Source organism: Xenopus tropicalis, chromosome 8 (assembly GCF_000004195.4).
Source record: "Xenopus tropicalis strain Nigerian chromosome 8, UCB_Xtro_10.0, whole genome shotgun sequence".
Taxonomy (NCBI): domain Eukaryota; kingdom Metazoa; phylum Chordata; class Amphibia; order Anura; family Pipidae; genus Xenopus; species Xenopus tropicalis.
Genome location: NC_030684.2, coordinates 46167460 through 46189643, shown reverse-complemented (window position 1 = coordinate 46189643; position 22184 = coordinate 46167460). Strand labels below are relative to the sequence as shown.

At 38.8% G+C, this 22184-nt stretch overlaps 1 protein-coding gene across 2 annotated transcripts in view; it reads left to right on the top strand.

Annotated features, from left to right (window-relative positions):
- Positions 1-22184, top strand: part of zc3h12b (zinc finger CCCH-type containing 12B) — a 48607-nt gene that overhangs the window by 19854 nt on the left and 6569 nt on the right. The window contains exons 1-3 of one of the 2 annotated variants that reach the window (XM_002931833.5): positions 4751-4853; positions 20482-21296; positions 21841-21980. In XM_002931833.5, coding sequence (XP_002931879.2) covers positions 20650-21296; positions 21841-21980 — 787 coding nt within the window. In that variant the 5' untranslated portion in view covers positions 4751-4853; positions 20482-20649. Of the gene's footprint in view, positions 1-4750; positions 4854-20481; positions 21297-21840; positions 21981-22184 lie in introns of those variants that run through there. The other variant, XM_004915752.4, reaches the window with a different exon arrangement.

Genomic DNA, 22184 nt, shown 5'->3' with positions numbered 1-22184 from the left:
CTAGAAGCCTACAGAAGGCTCTGTTTGTTTGGCATTACTCTGGTTTTTATGGAACCAAAACATGCCACCAAGTCAGGAATTCAAAAATAAGCACCTGCTTTGAGGCCACTGGGCGCAACATCCAGAGGGTTGGTGATCACTGCTATAATCTGTATGTTTCCCATGACAAAACCCTGAGTAGAAGTTGTTTGAACTGCTAAGTTCCCCGACACCCAGAATGAAACCACATGGATTTGCTCATCAGCCACTTTGCATCGATGGCTTCACACTTCCATTGTACATTGTATATTTCTGCTGCGGCTAAAAGCTTTTTAGTCACAGAGTTATTATTCTCAAAACCGCATGATAACATGGTTTTGTGCAATTACTTTATGGGTTAAATCGTTAATCAAGCAGTTATTAGCAATACCCATGTGAGCACTGTATGAGGAGGAAAGGCTTTTGTTACTCAAACTCTCTTTTCTCTTTGTCAGTCTGTATTATTGAGATGTGTTGTTTAAAGGAAGAGAGACTTGTGGAATATTTAGTTCTCTTTGTTCCATTTGTTTGCATTCTTCTACCCAATGCTTAGGTCTCTTACAGTGGTATTTCCTGACCTACTGCAAAATGAAGCATAACAATGTGTCTATACAGCATCCAGTATTTGAAAAGGGTCAGGCACATCTTGCTGGTAGGTTGTTGTATCACTCAGGGTTTGCTATTAAATTCAATACAGAGGGCAGTTTTTATGTTGGGGAGGGACAACCTGTACCCTTCTAATGTCTACAAGATCAGAAACCAGCACGATTATCCCAGTGTTAAAGTGTTTAAATAGTGTACTGACGCTGAACACTGCTTTCTAGTGATAACACGGAAATACACTACAGGTATGGTATTCTATTATGTGGAATGCTTGTGATATTTCCATAGAACACAGATACATAATTAGCAATTGATACGTATGTGTGTGAACAGTAATGTATTTGACCTAAGCTGAACAACTTATCCAAACACAAGTTAAAATTTCTAAGAAATAAGAGTACCTACATAAATGTCTATGTACAAGAATGCATTACGGTGGTTCCTAAATTGATGACACATTGCTGTGTATAGGAACTGTTTCCTCCAAAACTTAGCAAAGTGCTGTTCTCTTTTCTAAAAGTAATTTCCTTGCAACTATTGGAGAAGCAGGCCCTGCCACTGCTGGGGGCCCAGGAGCTATCCATAGTCATGTGTTATATATCTAATCTTCATCATGATCAGTTATAAGTAATGTACCTTCTACTTTACAATATATCAATGTTAGTTACCCCCCCCCCCCGTGAATTAAACAAAGAAAAAAATTTTTTTACTATACTGTGTGCAAGGAAGTCTAATTCTATGCTATGTAGAAGTCACCTTTGATTTCCATAACTTGTATAAATACGCCTGGGTTTCACCACACAAGTATTTGGAACCCCTTTTTTCCTTTATATAAAATAAAATACCTTGTGGTAAAGTTATTATAGTTTGTGGAAAAAATCACCAGCACTCCTGGCCTCTCCAAGGAAGGGGGAACCCGGTGCACAGCCAGAGGGGACAACACACCTTCGTAATCAGGGACATTTTTAGAAAACAGCCAGCACAATGAGTCTTCAAGCAGCGGGATTATCCCTTCATCTTTATTTCAAATTAGTGATGTTTGGGGGGCAGGCCTAATGAAGGGGCCCGCCCCCGAAACATCACTAATTTGAAATAAAGATGCAGGGATAATTCTGCTGCTTGAAGACTCGTTGTGCCGGCTGTTGCCTAAAAGTTATAGTTTGCTCTTTATTTTTTTTTGTAAATAAATGAATGAACTTCTGTTATTAATCATTACTAATCATTTCCTGCTTTACTACTGATATAAAGTAACCCAGAAAATGACCCTTCTTGAAGGAGCCCTGCTTACACAGGCAAGATACGCATTGACTTTTTGGAAAACTGAGTAAAGCTGGCCATATGTTTGCTGATGATATCACAAGAAACTTGCTTCATAAAATTATTTGTACGTACGTGGCGGGCTGCCGATCCTAATGGATATTTGTGTACTACAGATTTCAGTTTGTTTGGGAATTGGCCAGGTTTAAAAATGTAATTTGCCAATAAACCATCAGCCGACGGCATAACCTAGTAGGCCTATGTATGGCTATAAGGCAGAATTTATGGGAGCTAAGTGTTCCAGGAATAAAGGTGGGCTCTGTCTTCTGGTTCTTTACCAGAATATAAAGTATTAAATAACACAAACATTTATTATACCAAACTGTTAAGCCCCATTAACTTGTATTTCATTACTTTTAACACAATGCAATGCATGTTTTTAGTGGTGAGTTAGAGCTCACTACTGCTCAAAGCGGCCAAAAAGGGGTTACCATAATTTTGCTTTTCTAGATGAACTCCATATCAGCAGTGACTGGCAGTGGAGTAACCAGACCCCACAAAATAATTTAACCCCCCCTAAATCTCCAATATATATATATATAAATTGAAATTGCTCATTAATTAGGGCCCACATGACCCACTGGGCCACCCTTGTAGCTGCAGGGTCTACCATAGTAATGTCCCTGCTCAATGGGATATCCACACATGAGAAGGACCCTTGTAAAGGACAGCTTCAACCCCTTCTTACCTGTGTCTTTGTGACAAACTTTTAGATATCCACATTGCAGAGAGCAGAGCAAGGCACATACAAAGTATTTCTGTATTAGTGATGTGTGGGCTGGCCCAAAAACTCATGGGACCAGCGGGTTTGGCCAGACATTCGCACATGATTTGCAGATCGCGGGCGAGTTTAGGCAGAGCTCTTTCTTTCGCCCTCCCTATCCACAATTTTACTGTGCCCGGTTTCAGCCTCCAGCAACCACTATTTATAGGCATGTGCCTGCCCTGCCCCTTCTTGATGTCAGAAATGGAGTGGGGCAGGTGCAAGTCTAATAAATAGAGGTGGATTGCTGGGTCGGATGCAAGTCAACTTTTTGTTGACCTGAATACAAAGTACTGAGTATTGCCAAAACAATAAGATCTATGATCCTCTATTAAAGAGGAAATCATTTTTTTTTTCTTTTAAAAAAGGGAGCTAAAACAATTGTAGTAGTAATTGTAACTCTGTATGTTCTCCCGAAAACTGACAAAAGCTAAACCAATTTGAGCTCTTAGGACTATAGCCCTTGCAAATGTTAACATCATATTCAGTTTCATAGAAAATTAACTGTGCCTAATGCCAAGCCCCTGGGCTCTCTCTATGATGTATGTATAGCCTGGATATTTGTTAAACCAGCAAGTACGATGCCAGGCCCCAAAGCAGTAAATTATTAAATACCCAACATTTGGCTTTAAATTAAGCAAGCCTTGGCCCTAGTGTCACAAAAATAGTGAACTTCACGCAAAAGGCTGCTGAATCTGGGAACGCAATATAGCCAGTGTCCAGAATCACTGCAATTTGGATGAGTTAAGGCAAATTTATATCCGGCCACAGAACCACTGCAATATATAAGAAATGTATTCACTTTGGCTCTTAATTAAATATGTCCATTTTACCCATATTTCCACAGTCACTGGCATGTGTAATAATTGCATTTAGTTTGCTACTGCTTTAAACAAACTTAATGCTGTACCAGGGCTCAGGGTCCCAGCATCATTCAGTTTGGCTTTAATGTGTAATAAAAACCATCAGTTTGTGATTGCATTAAACATGCCCAACACCATGCCCTAGAATCACTGCAATATGCAATGAATGCCTTCAGGTCATTTGCTGCCTTATATGTAAGTGTATGTCAGGGTCTAAAATCCTGCAAGTCAAGTGAAATACATAGAAAATGACTGCAGATAAAAGCTCTGGTGGCCCCAGAGAACAAACAAATGTTAACATATTGTAAGATACAAATCCCTTTCAACAAAAGCAGACATTGAAACTAAAAATCAGTGTGGCTCCAACAAACCTGCATTGTAGTTTTACAGACCATACATATAATAGCATTAGTACCTTGCCTGAAGTTTCTGGAGCTACATTCTGGGTAGCTAAGGTTGGGTAGGGGGGGAGTGGGCGAGGAACCCCCTCATTACTTACTGCTCAAGGCTGCATAGCAAGAGAATCCCCCTGGTCACACTTACATTCTCATCACAATATGGGAGAGATTATAGGCGTTTGCAATGATGGGGCAACATTTATTTTAGGGGGGAAAAGTTATGGGAAATGACTGGGCTGTTGTTACTATGGGAAACTGGGGGGGGGGGTGTGTGAAAAAACTGGGGCATTCCAAAAATATCCAGAATTATTGTCTGTTCCTGGCAGCAGTGGTGCAATTACATTGAAATCCATACTGAATTATATGGGGGGGGGGGGGCATGGCAAATTTCTTTTATATTTACTTTTCTTTAACTACTGAGTCTTTTTTCCCCGTTTAAACCTGAGAGAGCAGTTAGGTTGGTTGGTGAAACACCTATTTTACAGGGATTTACCACATTACCTCATCAATAACACACGTGTTAGCAAGTTGCTTGACTGTATTGTACATAGTAGTGAGGAATCCCCTAAGGACTTTCCACCTGTAGAGTCATGTGAGCTCTGCTCTAGACTGCATGACACAGACAGCACATGAGTCGCAGCCACTGTTTGCTGTCGGTTTCCCCCTGCTCTGAGCTTGTCACAATCCCTTCCCCACTTCCCAAGAGTCAGCCCTTAGCCTGCAGCGTCATGGAAGGGGCGGCCCTGCCAGAGGGAGGGCAGGGGGTGGTGCGCTGTAAGGCCAGTCTCTGTGGCACATAGTGTGGCAGTCAGCTATCCATACAGCATCAGCAGTGAGTGCAGCCCAGACAGCCCATCTCTCAGCACCACCCTCCCCTGTGCCTCACAGCAGGTAAGACTACACCAGGCAAGAGCTTTGTGCTCATTCAGTGCTGCTTCTAGCTCAGGGCTTTTGGAGTGGGCCCCAGCCTCAGGGGGCAGCTCTTGGTAAGGAAATCTTAGGGCTGCATTAATAAACTAGGTTCATTTTTAACTGTGTAAGATACTTTTTTAAATGATTCACTTTAAAAAAAATACTGCTTTTCTTATGTTCTACTATTGTGCTGGGAGTTCCTAGGACAGTTTGTATTACCTCGGGGCCATTTCCTAGTCTTTCTATATGCTGATGCTGTGAGTTAATGCAGACTAAATGGTTTCCCATATAGCCATGTGCATCCCTCTGTGAACTTTTTGCAGCCACATTGACTTTTCAGAAGATACTGTAATAGCTAGAGACCACAGCATGGTTATTGATTGTCGGACTGTGATGACAGGATAAGCTGCTTGTCTCTGATATACGGTATGTTGTCTAATACATTCATAAATTTGCTGTTGCTCTGGTTCTGACTCCTGAAACAATGTAGCAGAAGTCTTTTCTCCTCCTGTTGGTTTCTGCTGTGTTGTCTGAGGAGTCAGGACCAGTAATGCAAAGAACATCAACAACCAGAGAGATACTGCTGTCTGTAGCAGCCTTTGAGGGAAATCCCCCTTTATGGCTGGACTGTGAACAGATACAGCTGTTTCAGTAAACTCTTTGCTGAGCCAAATCAGTTATACACATTTCCAATATAATGCATCCTATATTGCCACTGGGACTTGCATATATATTGATTATGTGTACATTGGTTATTTCAGTGTTAAATGCTGTTGATTTAATATGAAACCAAGGCAGATATTTGTGTTTTGAGACCAATGGCGTCCCGCCAGAGAAATATTGAAGTACACGGGTAACCAATCCCTAGTTTAAAGGCATACTGACAGTAGTTTGTATTTTTATACATTACAGATATCCTGAGCATGGCAGGGTATATGGTTTTTTGGATTATAGCATCCTGAATATACAAGTCTGACTACCTTATGAATGCTGCACACTCCTATTTGGAATATCAAGCAGCAACTCCTATAAAATATAGTTTGAAAATAAATCAAGCTGCAGACTGGCATCACTATTGCTTTAAGAGATATTGCTTGTTCTGTTGAACCAGGAAAAAGACATTTTTATTCTTTATTCTTGAACAATGTTGACTCTACTCTGTGACCCAATGAGATAAGCTATATTTAGTAAAGGTAAGCATTCGCAGATTTACAGGAAATGTTTGCAGATTCCCTCATGAATGTGATATTTTGAAAAATAATATTTTTTAAACTATTGTATATAAACATGGTAGCTGGAACTGCCAGCAAGGTAAATAGGGTCCCACAGACAAACCCTTAATGACCCAGTACACCAAAACCCCACCTATGATCTGCGCAGACCTGGCCAACTTCCCTTTAAAGCTTCACCCCTTCACGACCTGAAATTCACACTTTCCTGTCATTTGGGGCCCTTTCTGCCACTGGGCCCCTAACTGGAATACCCCCCGATAATGGCTCTACTGCAAAATTACATTGTTGACTTTCGGAATAGTTTCTGGAATAGTTTCTGTTTGTATTCCTGATGCCTGAGCCCAACGATTATCCCTTGATTATTACCTTGAAATATATTTTTGTATGAGGTAGACAGTGAGATTTTAAATCAATTTTCCATTTAGTCTAAGTTCTTTCATTAATTTAACTTTATTTTTATTCTGTAGGTCTCTGACTTGGAATTTTGTTACCTGGTTGTTAGGGTCCAGTATACCATAGCAATCAGGGAGCTATTTGATAGGCTGAAAGATGACTAAGAGAGTGTCTGATAAAACAAAAGGTTTAAAGTGCAATAAGGCACTTTGTGATAAATATACTTATATCAATTTACTAAACCCTATGAGAAAGGTATAAGTCAAGGTAGATTTTAAAAATAAAAGTAGTTGGCAGATGCTACCTAAAACAACCAGACTTCCTGATCCCTGGCCTACAAGAAAGTTTGTGTGGAACGAGGAACTCCTGTATGATTGTGTTATTCTTGGCTTGTGTTATTCTTGATACCCATTGTATTTGTAGTAACCCCTTGACAGCTATTGACTAGCTGACTTTTCATTTGCTTGTGCAAATCTATACAACTTAACCCTGTGACAAAGAGGTTGTTTTTATTGTTATTATGGCATAGGACTGCGTGCATAAGTACTAAATAGGTGGTTCGCCTTTAAATTAACTTTTAGTATTTTGATGTGACAATTTGAAATTGGTCTTGATTTTTTATTTTTTTTTTGTTTTTCATATATTTAGCTTTTTGTTCAGCACCTCTCCAGTTTGGTATTTCAGATGCTGTCTTGTTGCTAGGGTCTTATTTACTCTAGCAACCAGGCAGTCATTTGGATGAGAGACTAGAATATGAATAGGTGAAAGACTGAAAAGAAAGTAATAAAAAAGTAACAATAACAGTAAAACTGTAGCTTCATGGAGCAATAGTTTTTAGTCTGAAAACTGGAAAAAGCCAGAAATAGAAAACACATAATTGAAAAAATGTATAATAAAATAATAATAAAGAACAATTGAAAAGTTGAAAAGGAGACAAGAAATTCATTTTCTGTGCAGCGTTTCTGAGAGTTCTTATGGCTGATAAAGCTTACTTAGTTTTTACCTTTCCTTCTCCTTTAAGTTCCATGAGCTTTGGAGGCAACACACTGCCCCTGTGCTAAGTCTAGATCATGGAGGAAAAGAGCAGAGGGACATAGGCATGCTGTGCAAGTTCTCCTGGGGATCTGTCCCTACCTACCTTGTTCTATTCCAACCTGCAGCCCTCTACCTACTGCTAAATTACAACTGTTTCATTATTTTGTGTGGTTTTTGAACTATCTGCCAGTCTTCAGCCTGAAATTTAAATTGTATGATTGATGGGGTCACTGACTCCAGCAGCTAGAAAGTATGTTAGTGCCGAGGCTACATTATTTCAGTTTTTCTCTATTTAAACCACCAGCTGGTTGCTAGGGAAAGTTGGGGAAACCGATGCCAGAGATGCAGAATATAATTATCTGTCTAGATCATACTAAAAGTAAATCTGAAGGTGACACAACCCATGGGAAAGCATTACCTTGTAGAACTTCCACATCGCATTTGTTTCACTTGTAACGCATGGCTGACGACACACCGTATCAGCACTCCTTCATTTCACTGTTACAGGGAAGGATTGACATTTTCCCCTTAGGCCACAATACTGACATTAAGTAGGCTAATTTGGCAGCGTGATGAATACCTCGCCGCTGATGTCAACCTTGCACTTTTAGCACACCTTTAGATGTCATCATGAGTAAGTAAAAAACTGTGTATACACAGGATACATAAACTGGTCTCGATAGCAAAATGTATTGGTCATGTGACTGCGGTTTGGTATCTGTTATCTTGAAAACTATTCAGAATACCATTTCCTTTATATGTCAGTTGCCAATAGTGATGCATAAACTACTTGTCTCTACAATCATATAAGAATAGTTTTACACTGTGATCTGGGCTGAAAGGAGAGTCTAACTCTAAAGCAACTTTCCAATGTGCATTCATTTGATGTTTTCATTGGTTTTCAAGTTATTTGTGAATGTTATTGGTCACTGACCATAACAAACAGACATTTGTGTGTTTGTAATCCTAAAGCCCCTCATCTATGTATCCCTGGAGGGAATTAGTTGTGCTTCGGGAATAGTTCAAAGCCAGGAAACATGTTTTTCCCCTGTAGAGTAACCTTGAACCCAGAAATGTCGGTAATACATCCAACTGGCAGGTTACAATGGTCAATGACCCTAACAACCAGAAAGCACTTGAAATGCTGAACTTGAGACCTATAAAACTGAATACTTCACCTTTAAGTAAACTTTTAATATGTTATAGAATGTTCTATTCCTAGCAACTTTGTAATTGGTCTTTATTTTTTTGTGTGATTATTTTCCTTTCTCTTCTATAGCTTTATAGCTTTCAAATGGGGGTCACTGACCCCAGTAGCTAAAAAACTATTGCTTTTTGAGCTTACAGTTTCATAATTGTTACTTTTATTTTTTAGCTTTCTATTCACCTCCCATTTTATTCATATTTGATTTTCTCATTCAAACCACTGCATGGTTGCTAAGGTAAACAGCACCATAGCAACCAGTTAAGTGCTTAAATTGAAAAATGGAGAGATTCTGAACAAAAAGCTAAATAACTTAAAAAAAGTGTATAATAAAAAATGAAAACCAGTTGCAATTGTCTCAGAATATCATTGCCTACATAATACTAAAACAGAATTTAAAGGTGAACAGTCCCTTTAAAGGGAAACTATACCCTTTTTTAAGTACTGTCTCCACAAGTGTATTTAAAAGCATCCCATAACATACATTATTACATGCAATTAAGCACAGCCTTTTGAATCGTACAATTCACCATGCTCATACCCGTTGCTAAAGAAGGAAGTAGAGTTTTACTTCAAGCAGGGCCACGCCCCTTTTCTTTGATTGGTTGTTACCAGCTGACATCATCAAGGGCAAAATCCTCACAAGAGAGATTTGGACAGCTGAGGTCTCTTTACATCTACCTTTATTTAACTGATGCTCATTTTATTCTGAACCCTTTTCCACATGGGTGAAGCAGGGAACAGGGGCATAGTACAGAGAGGCAAGAGGGAACCCAGGTATGGTAGTGCCCTGTGGTTGCCAGTGACCATGCGTGCCCGCTGGTTCCCTGCAAATTAACCCCTGACCTACAGTTTTCCAGTGGGGGCTACAGAAAAAAAGAGCACATAAACGCCAACAGGGAAAATTCCCTACCAATTGCACAGAGACAGAAGAAAGAAGTCGTAGAGTAGGAATCAGTAAAATAAAGTTAGAAAAACACCCTGTTAAAATTCTCTATTGGACAGATTTTCAGAGAGCCCACCCGAGGGGGATTTCCAAAGTATTTTTGGCCAATAACTCTTGCCACAGGAACTGCATACAGCTTAGGCTTCCTGAGGAAGAGAGCAAGAGGCGCCTTCAGAATGACATTTAGTTACAACATCCAATGACTGATCAGAGGTGTGTCTGTGAGTTTCTGATGGGTCATGTGATATAATCTGTGAACGAGCATGCAGGGTAAAGCTTGCCTGTGTTGAGTTAAAATGTCTGCTAAAGGTAATTGCTGTAAAACATTAAACATTTACTTAAATCACTTAGAAAGCCTATATGTTTAATTGGTGAATTTTTTGTATAGCTAATAATGAATCTGTTGCAAACATTTTATTTTTTAACAAATAGTTCCCCTTTAAGACTTCTAAAACATCTTCCTGACTTCAACAACTCAAACAGATAATTACAACAGTGAGTTATATCTTTAATAATTCTAATTGTTCTGACCCTACATCTCCCAATATAAAAATCCAATAAAGATGGTAATGCAGATCTTATACTCTGCAGCACGTACCACTCTATGTAAGACATTACCCTTGTACGCAGCTGTTTTCAATCCATAAAGTAATATTCTGTGTCAAAACAATCTCCACTGCGCCAAAATAAAAGTGCCTTAAAAAAAACGAAACTCTGAATTTCCATAAATGCCCTAAATGATAGAGACGCTGCCTGGCCTTGTTAGACTGAATATAAATCTGACAAATCTTTAGTGATTTGAACCCCTAAATATTTGAGGCTACTCTCATGCAACCCCGTTGGTAACAGAGGAATAAAGGTGGCCACACACGTGATTGTTCGATGGTCCCACGAAAGATCGTTAAATCCACCACTAACCTTCAGGGCTGAAACGGCAAATAAGGAGGTGGAAACAATAGGATTTCTACCTCCTTCTGCCGATTCAGCCCTGATGGCAGATTTTGCTCAGGCGCTTCTATGGCGCCCGATCAAAATCTTTTAACCTACCCGATCGGCGAGTCGACCGATATCAGCAGCCTTCTGCGATATCGGTCGACTTGCCGACTTGCCATACACGCACCTAATATCGTATGAAATTAGGTTTTGTATGATATTATCGGTGCGTGTATGGCCAGCTTGAGACTACCTCATTGCTCTGTACCCACATGTGTTTACCAGAGAAACCCTGTAATACTGTAGTAGCACGTAAACACGCCTCTGAACATATTACATAAGACATCTCAAATTTTTTTTATCTTTATTTTGCTGTTTGAAAATAAATAAAAACCATTTCATTAAAAAAAAATGGAATGGAGTGCAATAGGACCTCAGCTGTTCTTTGACTAAAGTCTATGTAGAGAAGACCATTTTCATTACACCACAGTGCTAGGTTCTTCACCTCCTTCATGTAAGTTGACTATTATGGGAGCTGAAGCACATCGTTGTCGTCAGCAAACTTTACAATGTAGTTAGAATCGAACAATTATGGCTGTGAAGAGTGTAAAGCAGAGGGCTGAACTCCACTGTTTAATATAGACTAATGCCACACAGTGTGTATTTTCGGAAAGCTGAAAAATGCTTGCCGAGGATATGCCCCACTACTGTAAAATCCTTCTACCATCTGCCTTGCACCCGAAAGCATGGAATACGCCTGGGTGCAGGCACATGTAGCCAATATCCGCCTAAAAACACAAGACTTTGCTCTTTAAAAAAAATTCAAAACACAGGCACATAATTGGCTTTTTAATCCCAAATCTATCAATTTAGTAAACAGCCTTAATGAATCATGTTAACATGATTCAGCGTGGAATGCAAAACATAAGAAATAGCATTTTCTGTTGATCTATTTGGATAAAATCTAATAATGGATAAAATAATGTCCTTTATGAGGCCCTCAAACACTTTCATTATTACCGATGTCAATGCAACAGGTCAGTAATCATTTAGACCCACGGGCTTATTATTTTTGGGTATTGGAACAATAATAGATTTTTTAAAGCAATCAGGGACCACAGAATAGATGTAAAGATTACAGTCAGTTGATCAGCACAACAACACAACAAGAGCCCAAAGATGTTAATGATAATTTTAACCCTTAGCAATGCACTTTTTTTGTGAGGACAGCCATGCAAGACCCTGGCAGTTCACTTTTCCTACCTAAGGGGGGCTAAATGCCACAAGTGGGGCCAACTGGTACTGAAAATTGTGTGAAAGTCCATTTTCTTTTTATCCAACCATTATAATGGATTTAGTTTTGCTTTCCTAGAGTATGCAGTTGCTACTGTATGGGTGGAAAGGGGTAATCTCAAGTGAGCTGTAAATCAGAGTTCTGTCTTGCCATATAATTGCTCCTAAATGTCTGTAATTAGGCACATTGTTTGCCTACCTGTCTTTTAAAGTGTTTGCCCAATAGTAACAGCCCAATTTACTCCCAAATGGTTTCATTTCATAAGATTAAAAGTGGCTTTTTTGTAAAATCTTTACAAATGCAGAAAATCTCTGTTGCACAAACAGACAGCTGGAAGGCACCCAGATCTCGTTACAACTGTTTTGCTGTTCAGAGGGGGAGCGGTTACCAGCTTTTTTTTTTTTTTTTGTGGCAGGGGATACAGCGAAGATTTATTATGTTTAAACAGTTAATGTATGGAGATTCCTCAAACTCTTACCTGCTTAAAATTGTCATCACCTTGATCTCTGGTTCTTCTGATTCGTTTTAATTTTGTTTGCTTTCCCTGCTTTGAACTACTCACTTGCCGGAAAATTCCCTTACAGAGAGTACAAATAAGGGACATATTTGCCCAAAGCCAAAATAAACCACATAAAATGAAGTTGCATTTATTTTGGCTTTAAAATATTTAGCAGCTGCCTTTTTAATGACTTATGATGAGGATATTGTCCTCTATTCTCTTAATGCATTTGCGTGTCTGTGACTCACATAGTTCCAATGTATTCAGCGCAAGCCTTTTTAGGGGCTTCAGTGTGACTCACATTTTCGCTTGCAATATGGCGGTCCTAGTTCTACCCGAAAAGGCCAAACATCCAAATCTGGCAGTTATTTTTGTATTGGGATTTGGCAGCCGCTATCTGTGATTCATTTCCTGATTCCACATACTTTGTGTTGTAAATCAAACAACTTTTAGGGCTTTGCAATATTTGACTAAACTGTAACTGTTCAGAGATATATATTATCAGTTATTACTACAAGAATGACCCACGTCTGTGCAATCAAGAACATTTTTCTTCAGTCAGTAGTTTGGAATGGTAACTGCAAACAAATGATATATATATCTGTGGCGTTTTACACCCTGATGGATAGCTGTTTTTAAAGCTGATTGTGCTTCCTTTTGAGTAGTTGGAACTAGGGATGCACCGAACCCCTGAACCCACACTGAAGGATTCGGCCAAATCCCGAACCGAATCATAATTAACATGTGGTAATTAGGATTGCATCGGGTTAAAAAAAAAAATGATACATTTATAATTAGCATATGGTAATTTATACTAATTAGGATTCGGATTCATTTAGGGCGGGACCGCGGATTCTAAACCAAATCCTTAAAAAAAAGCTGGGATTTGGCCGAATCCTGAACCGAAACCGGGATTCGGTGCATCCCTAGTTGGAACACAGCATATTCACAATATGAATATATTGCAATTCTCCTCTCTGCTTATAAAGGCTGTTCCTTCTCATACCTGGATGGGTATCTGCATCCAAATCACAGTTTTTTAAGCTTCGTGTACACCACTAGTGTGTGGTTTGGTCACCCATGGGGCCAAATAGTTGGATCATGTAGCGGACCAATGGGACCCAGAGATTCAATGTGATCATCTGATGGTATTTTCCAGCCTTTCTTTTATCCGTCGATAAAGGATCCTATACCTGCATGAACAAGCTTTGATAAGATATTGATTAGGGTGGACATTGCTTTGGCCCCATCAACAGGTTGATGATTAAATGGAAATTCCAAGGGACTTGCTTTTGCTCTGCACTAATAACACAATGACTTGTGCAATGTTTAATGATGTTTAACATTACAGAAAGACCCCTTACACAGAAAACATGGATCCCAAGAATTCCTGATAATAGACCCCATGTGTATATTCCTTAAATGTATTCTTTGCCTGGTGATTTGTTGTTTAAGTAGGAAAGATCACTCTTCCTAACAATTTTGTACCTAAACCTTACTATTTGCTTCATTTTGCCAGCATCACCTTAAAGGATTTTGGATGCAATCTCTAAGTTATTGAAACAGAATGTGATGATAGGTGTTTTCATTTTTGTGGTTTTTGCTTTCTTTAGAAATGGATGAAAAAGTCAAATATTTGTCTCTGCTGGACTGGGCAATGCATTGAAACAGTAATACTTTTTCTAAATTCCCCTTTTGCTGAAATTTTCAGCAAGTAATAATCTAACTTAATTAAGATAACCTGCACCATATTGTTCAACTATTTTTTCTTTTATTTTGTCGAAAACAAATTCTTGTGTTTCCTATAGGAATTTCCCCAGGCCTGGATTAATGAACAAAATCAAAATTTCCAAAAAACAGCATGACGTTCACCAAAACTGTCAGAATAGTAAATCATTTCTTTTAGTATTGAAATAGTGCTCATTTTATAAACAGGAGAAGTACAGTAGTACTTATAATACACTCTTATAAATGGTAAAGGTATGAAAATGCTTTTATGTTTTAGGCAGTTATTAATAGAGCCAAATTATCAGCAGTCGCTCACAGATTCCATGAACAGGTGTCTGAAAAGGAAAAGTAAAACTGTTTTTCTTTACAAAAACATTTTGTTTATAAATACATTTCATGCTACAGAGCATATAGTCTCAAGCAGTGTAGCATAAAATGCGCAAGTGGCTGGTAATATTGCAGACAAATATCTGCACTTCAGGCCGGGAATGTGTACGTATTAAGTCACATGGGCAAATCCCACTTCTGGGAATTTTTATTTTGCGTGTTTCAGTTGTAACAAAGAGAGAAGCAGAAATAAGAGAGATACTGGCTTCTCTTGAAAAGTTAGCTTCTTGCATGCTTACTGTGGTCGATCCGTGTTGGAAACCATTTCCTCATTGTTTATTTTCTTCCTCTTGCTTTTTTTAGATGGGGTTTTTACAGCCCGTCAGCCCGCTCAGGAGAAAGTGCTAAATGAGACCTTACAGGTTCAGTCTCATGATACTGACATTCAGAGAGAGAAAGAATACACTGATCTTGGCAAATCTGCTCTCAGAATTCAGTTCTGGAGAGATTTGGCTCTATTTTTACCCTATAATACATTTGATTTTTTTAAATCTTACATTCAGTAAAAAAAAAACTTTTTCTACTAAGTGAGAGCTGAAATGTATTTTTGCATTGGCGTTTATCAGCAAAATTTTATTCAGTTTTTATTTTTAATTATTACAGGGGTGGTGAACACAAAAATAATATTTTGCTAAATAAAAGAAATGATAACAACTTTCCATTATACACGCATTACAAATTTTCAGTGGTTTTAAAGGTACAGTATTTGAAAATGCAGTATCTATGCTATTTTCCACACTGCTGGTTCAGACTATTGAAACAGTTAGGTAAAAACAAAATAACAGACCTGTGAAGAAACATGCCTGGTATTTTGGGAAATAGAACACGGGCTGGAGGAGGCATGACCTGCAGATTTTTTTTGGGGTGTATATCCACTTAAATTGTTAAAGAGTCCGATTATGGAGGCATACCTGAAAGGACTGTAGCAGTGGTCCAGTAAAACAGGTTAATTGTCTGCTGAAATGTACCTTGTGTGTGTGAGTGAATGCGAGACCAGGCGCATTAGCTTGTTAATGTGGTCCTAGCGCCTATGGTCTGTCAATGTGATCTGATCGTTTGGCCCTGAGACCAAAAGATTGGATCAATACAATATCGCCCACCTTAAGATGGGCAAATTGGGGAAGATCCACTCATTTGGCAAGGTCGCTAGATGAGTGGGTCTTTCCCTGGTATGTGCTGCTTTGTGGATCTTTCAGTGTATGGCCACCTTTAGTCCTCTGTACTATCTTACCTTCTACTGTGTATTTTAAGGTCCGACATCTGGGCCATGGGCTTGATTTTTTGCTATAGATATATGACAAGAACTGTAGCAAACTTACGAGGTTATGTAATATAAGGATATTAAATAACCTTGTAAGTTTGCATCTTTGCTGTACATTAGAATTCATATAGCATAGATATTTATTTATGTAGATAGATACATCTACATAAATAAATAGATACATCTACATAAAAATACTGAAGAATGTGGCAAAACCGCAGCTCTGCCTATAGTATCCACCAGAACAAAGTGTCTGGGTTAGCATAGGGTAATATGGGCTTTCTGTTTCATTAACTTTGGTGCAACAACAGTAAAAAATTTCCACGCTAAATACATTATAATGGAACTAGTAACTGGCACTGTATAAAACAAGTGTTTGTTCATATGATTTATATGTGGGACCGGGGTGTACCACCCTGGACAGAACAGTGGATGAACTGTAAAGCATAGTCTTATGAACGAGCACAAAACAGGTTTGGCTGTATGGTTGCAAGATTTGTACAATGATATGGTTCCACCAAATTTATTCTTAAAGGCATTGTTTTAAGAAGAGCCCTATTACATAACAGATAATTATAACCTGCGCCCAAAATACTTTCAAAATGTAAACAAAACTTGATTACCTTGATATCTTTCTAGAAAGAAAGGAGCATTAAAAACAACTCAAGCATTTGAATGTTTTGTGGATATGTATTTGTTACCTGCTCGGACATGCTACCATCCTCTGCCATGAAACCAGAGGGCACACCATCCAAAAACAGAGGAGGAAAGGGTGGTGGAGAAGCCTGTATTTGATCCAAGTGCTGCTAGTAGCTAATGTTTCTCTGATGATGCTGAGACATGTACCGACTGATTTAACAAATAAAAACTAGAAAAAATAAAAATAGAAACTACCTGATAAAAATTATATGTGCCAAAGTAGTTGAACATGTTTTATTTTGTAAAGGTTAACTGACCCTTTAAAAGAAAAAAAAAAAAAGTGCACTTTGCTTCACTGAACCTTTACTGCACTTAAGTTAATGGTGAAATATTTCAGACTCCCAAACAAGGAAGTGACAAAAAAAATTATTTAATTTCCTCTCTGGGGACTTCCTTAAAAACCACAAGGCGTGGGTTTCACTTTGTGACTCAGCCAAAGACATTATAGATTAATTAAATGCTTGTACCTTACAGTGTGACCTTAACTACATCACATGCTCCCTTTTTCTAACTTGGCTGCACAATCCACGGTTCTGTATTTACGGCTTGGAGATGTTTTCCTTTCATAGAGAATGATTATTTAATAATCATTAATAATAAGCACTTCTTAGACTGTTTATGTCTATACACACATACAGGTTGAAAAAAGACACACCAACAATATATTTGATGAAAGAAAAAATTTCCCCATTGTTTTTATTCACTTCGCTTATGTTATATTCTGATGCCTTTCTGCAACCAGAATGGAGGCTAAAGGCAAAATGTAAGAATTTATAAGAATGTCCTTGTGTGGATCTGCTGTAAGCATATCTGTCAACTGTTCCATATGTGCCACATGCTGCAGTATTTGAAATATTTAGTACTGACTTTTGCTTTCTTCTGAGCCTTTTTCAGTGCCCATTATTAAAAGAGGAGGCCAGACCAAGCTCATATGGATATGAGGTGGCCACTAAAGGGGCTGTGTGTCCTCCCACTCTGTACCTTGTGTCTCTAATTGATGTGCAAGGTACAAGGCTGGTAGAGGGACCCGACATTCCTCCCCCTCCCCTCTTGAGTGGAGCACTGACAAACATAAGCAGTGCTTCATTCAGGATGCAGTCCGCAGGTCTCTGCGCTCCAAAATGGACAGCGACCAAGGTGCAAAAAAATGGCCACTTTTTTGCACTTTGTACACTGTGTGAGACATTGTAAATGAGCCTTAAGGGCTCTGGCACAAACCGCCAGTGGGATGGCATACGCGGCGGCACAATCTCCAAAGTTGCCTCTCGAGGCAACTTCATCGATTTCCGCAAATCTTGCCGCCGCGTATGCCATTCCGCCGGCAATTTACATTTTCGCCGGTGGGATGTCATATTGGGGAGATTAGTCACCTGTGTACCAGAGCCCTAAAATGAGCCCTGATTTATTCTCTAGTTACAGCTTAGTAGTAGAGATGGTTCCTTAAAGGCTGTAACATTGACTGTGACTGTAAAATGAGAGCATTTATCCTTGCTGCTATTTGTTTCTACATTTTCAGCTTTTGTGTTCAGGCCTATTTGTCAGCATTTACCGAACCTTCACTGCTATTTTAAGGGCTCAAAATTGTAAATCCTTGTAGAGACTATGAGAGAAGAAAGGAAAGGAGTTGTGCTCAGGGATATCATATAATGCCTCTTGGCCTTTTAGACAATGGTCACTTCTAGCTTCTTAAAAGCGCTGTAAAGCACAACAGAAGAACCAGTGGGGGTGATAAAAAAAAGTTTATTTTTGGCCACCCTGTGACACAATAGGAGGCTAACCAAGGCTATAATAGCACACTGAGCCAGTAATGCTTTCACAGAAGCAAAAGAAATATACATTCAGCTTTTAAAATTTGTGAAGGAAAACTGTAATATATGGGTATAGTAGCCATTTAAGAAACTGAAGGATGTATATGTGTTCAGAGTCTCATTAGCCAATAATGGATTTTGCTAGTGTATAATGATGCACTGATAATGGCACCATAGACGTCCTAACATCAGCTATAAGTGTACCTTGGCACAAAATGTCAAGTACACTAATAAGAGAAGCCATTTTTCAGTGCTTTTGAGTGATGTAATTGTTGCTAATTAAAGGAGAGCACGCAAAAAACGGAAACTATGACGCTTGTTTTCCAGAACAACTCTTTGAACTGAGTGAAAAAGGTATATTGCGCATTTAAGTTAATTAGTATCCCAGCTTTAAAGGGGATATAATCTCAAAAATAACATTTTGCATGATAATATATATATATATATAATCTTTTCCAGTTATATATATATATATATATATATATATATATATATATATATATATATATATATATATATATATATCAAACTCAACAGTAGAAAGCACTCACAGCTACAGCATCAATCAAGTCAGTGATTTATTTCAGCATACCATCTACGTGTTTCGATCACCACAGGATCGTCATCAGGATGATAGACAGGAAGTGAAGTGTCAGGTTAAAAACCATATATATATCAATCCAAATGGTGTCCACACTCCATGGCTCAATATTCTGCGGGTTGCGTAGCCAAAATTATGTATATACAGAAAATAATAATCATCTGTGGCCAGCACACCCTTCAATGCTTTATCACAAATTTATTGAAAATATATTGTTAACAATTGTTTTAACATTATATTTTCAATAAATTTTTGATAAAGCATTGAAGGTTGTGCTGGCCACAGATGATTATTATTTTATATATATATATATATATATATATATATATATATATATATATATATATATATATATATATATATAAGGGAGAGTGGGGCACACCCTAAACTGGTTCAAACGCCCTGAGTGCTGGCTAAAATAAGGGAATATATGGACAGAGAGCCGCACACACAACGACTTAGCAATAAAGTGAAAATAGGGGTTGTAAATAACCATACCTTTTGCCGAATGTTTAATGTTTTATGTATCTTCACTCTCTAGCAATGGAAGTATAAATGTAAGCTAATCCTATATAATTCTATTTTACTTTATAATACACACCTTAATTCTTGATTGCTATGTGTTGCCAATGTATGGATAGAATTTTGCTGGTCATCAACAATTTCATAGTTCTTATCCATTTAAATTTTCATTAACATGGTAACATAGAAGGTTGGGTTAAATAAGACGCACATCTATCAACCTTTATGTGTATATTAAACCTGCCGAACTGCTAATTTATCCGGAGGAAGGCAAAACCCCCTTCTGAAGCCTCACCAATTTGCCTCAGAGGGTAAAAAACATTATTTTGTACACATGGTATATGGCAGCAACATATGGGATCTGCATTATGTAGTTTACTGTAGCAAGTAAAAGCCTCATTGGCCAGGAATAATGTTAACACTAACAGTTAAAGGGGTGGTTGAAGTTATACAAGCTGATTCTTACTGAAACTAGTGGGGCTATTTTTATCCAGTGACTTGGAGTTTGATTGCCTGCGTTCAATCATTGCGATTATGAATGAGAGCTGCAGACATGTACAGACTGAACATCAATGCCGCAGCATTTACTTCTTTTTGAAGTCAAGCTTTAACTTTTTTAATGGAGTGGAAAATGCATAACTGTATGTACAGCACATGCTTAATAAATATGAGTTTCTGGTAGAGGTCCATGTGCTTATTGTTTCATACAAGACAATTCTCTGATAAATATTTTCTTTGTATTATTCCCAAAAATATAATGGATAGGAGCTCGGACTATAGCTCTTTTCTCCCTCCCACAGAAATGTGTCACTCTGGTAGGAGGATAGTTATAGCCCCATAAAATTAATTATTAAAGGGTAACTCCGGGTTCCAATAATAGTGGCGATTAGTACGCATCAGAAAAGTCATTCTCTAAGGCCCCTATCACATTGACGCACACTAGATCAATCTTAGAAGAAACCAATTAACCTGCCTGTATGTTTTTTGAGTATGGGATATTATTCTGCATTGAATTATATTTTAATGAAATAACAAAACAAGTAACATATTCTTTCTCTGTTGCAGCAATCTGTTACCTCTCTGGGCACACCCGAATACACAAAGCAAGAAACACTAACATTGGATTTCTGGAGGATCTCAACCAGTCATCATGATGCTGCCGAATATCCTTTATTGCCGGGACTGAAAGCGAAAGAGAAGAGCTTGGGCATATCTGGCTGCCAGCTAAACGTGATGACGGCCTGGTCCATGGTCAAGAAACTGGAAATGGAAAAGAGGCCCTCCAAAGAGAGGGCAGCTGCAAAAGAGATGGAGTACTCACAGGATCTGGGAGACTGCAGTGGGGAATCTGACGAATGGACCAGCTCGGAAAGTGAAGCAGAGCAGCAGATAGGGCGGATTGGACTGGGGGGATATGGTAACACCTTATTCAAGGAAGTGGATATATCTAGCAAACCCCACCGTCAGCTGTGCAGGTCTCCTTGTCTTGACCGTCCTAGTTTCTCTCAGAGCAGCATTCAGGCCCCCATAGACAACCAAATAAAGCTTGAGGAAGCAAAGAGCAACCTTGACAGGGAATACCAAGCAAAGATGGACTTTGCCTTAAAGTTGGGCTATACCGGAGAACAGATCCAAGCTGTCCTTAACAAACTGGGCGCAGAGGCCCTTATTAATGACATCTTGGCTGAGCTGGTGAGGCTGGGCAACAAGGGAGAGTCAGAGACACAGAGCAGTGGAAGTGGGAGCAGTGGAATCCTGGTACCCAGAGGACCCTGTACCAAAGAGATAGCAAGTCCAGAACTGTCTTTAGAAGATGAAATCCTAGACAACACTGAAAATCTAAGACCTATTGTTATTGATGGAAGCAATGTGGCTATGAGGTAAGTATGGCTGTTACACTTTCATATAATATAAAGATTGGTATTATCATGTTAGCATTATCACATTAACAGTTTTGAGTTAATGTTGCTCATTGGTAACTTACTAGTGGCTCTTATGAGGCCTATAGGGTAATGTAATAAAAGGCACAATGTTTGTCCTGGTTAAGTAATCCATAGAAACCAGTTGATCAGTTACCTGCTAATTGCTGTGGGTCACAGGCCTTTTGCTTCCTATGAAGTAAATTAGACCAGTAGTGTAGAATTGGGGCAGAATTGAATTTGGATTGCTTATCTAGTTGTACTTCTGTCTAAGCCAGTCTGCAATCTTCAGATGCAGTATATGTGTTTATTTAGAAATATAAGGGCTCTGGTACACGGGGAGATTAGTCGCCCGCGAGCAGGGAGTTTTGCTGCGGGCGACTAATCTCCCCGTGTACCAGAGCCCTAACTATTTGTAGCTGTGGGATTAAATACTTATGTGCTGAGCAGTATACAAGCTCCAGAATTCCTACAGCCGGTCTGAACAAATGCTTCCATTTTACAGCCATGGGAATAAAGAGGTCTTCTCCTGCCGAGGGATACAGCTGGCTGTGGAATGGTTCTTGGAGAAAGGCCATAAGGATATCACTGTGTTTGTGCCTGCGTGGAGGAAAGAGCAGTCCCGCCCTGATGCACCAATCACAGGTAAGAAAGATTTTAAGCCATAAACATATTAGGTTAGCCAACTAGTAATGGATTTTAAAGAGAAAGTATACATCCCTTTTCACATGAGCTCAGTAAATAAAGCTTGTTACATAGGGTTGAGTCCATCAAGTTCAACCCTTCCAAGTGAACCCAGCACACACACAAACCTATACTGACCTATCTATACACTCACATATATAAACC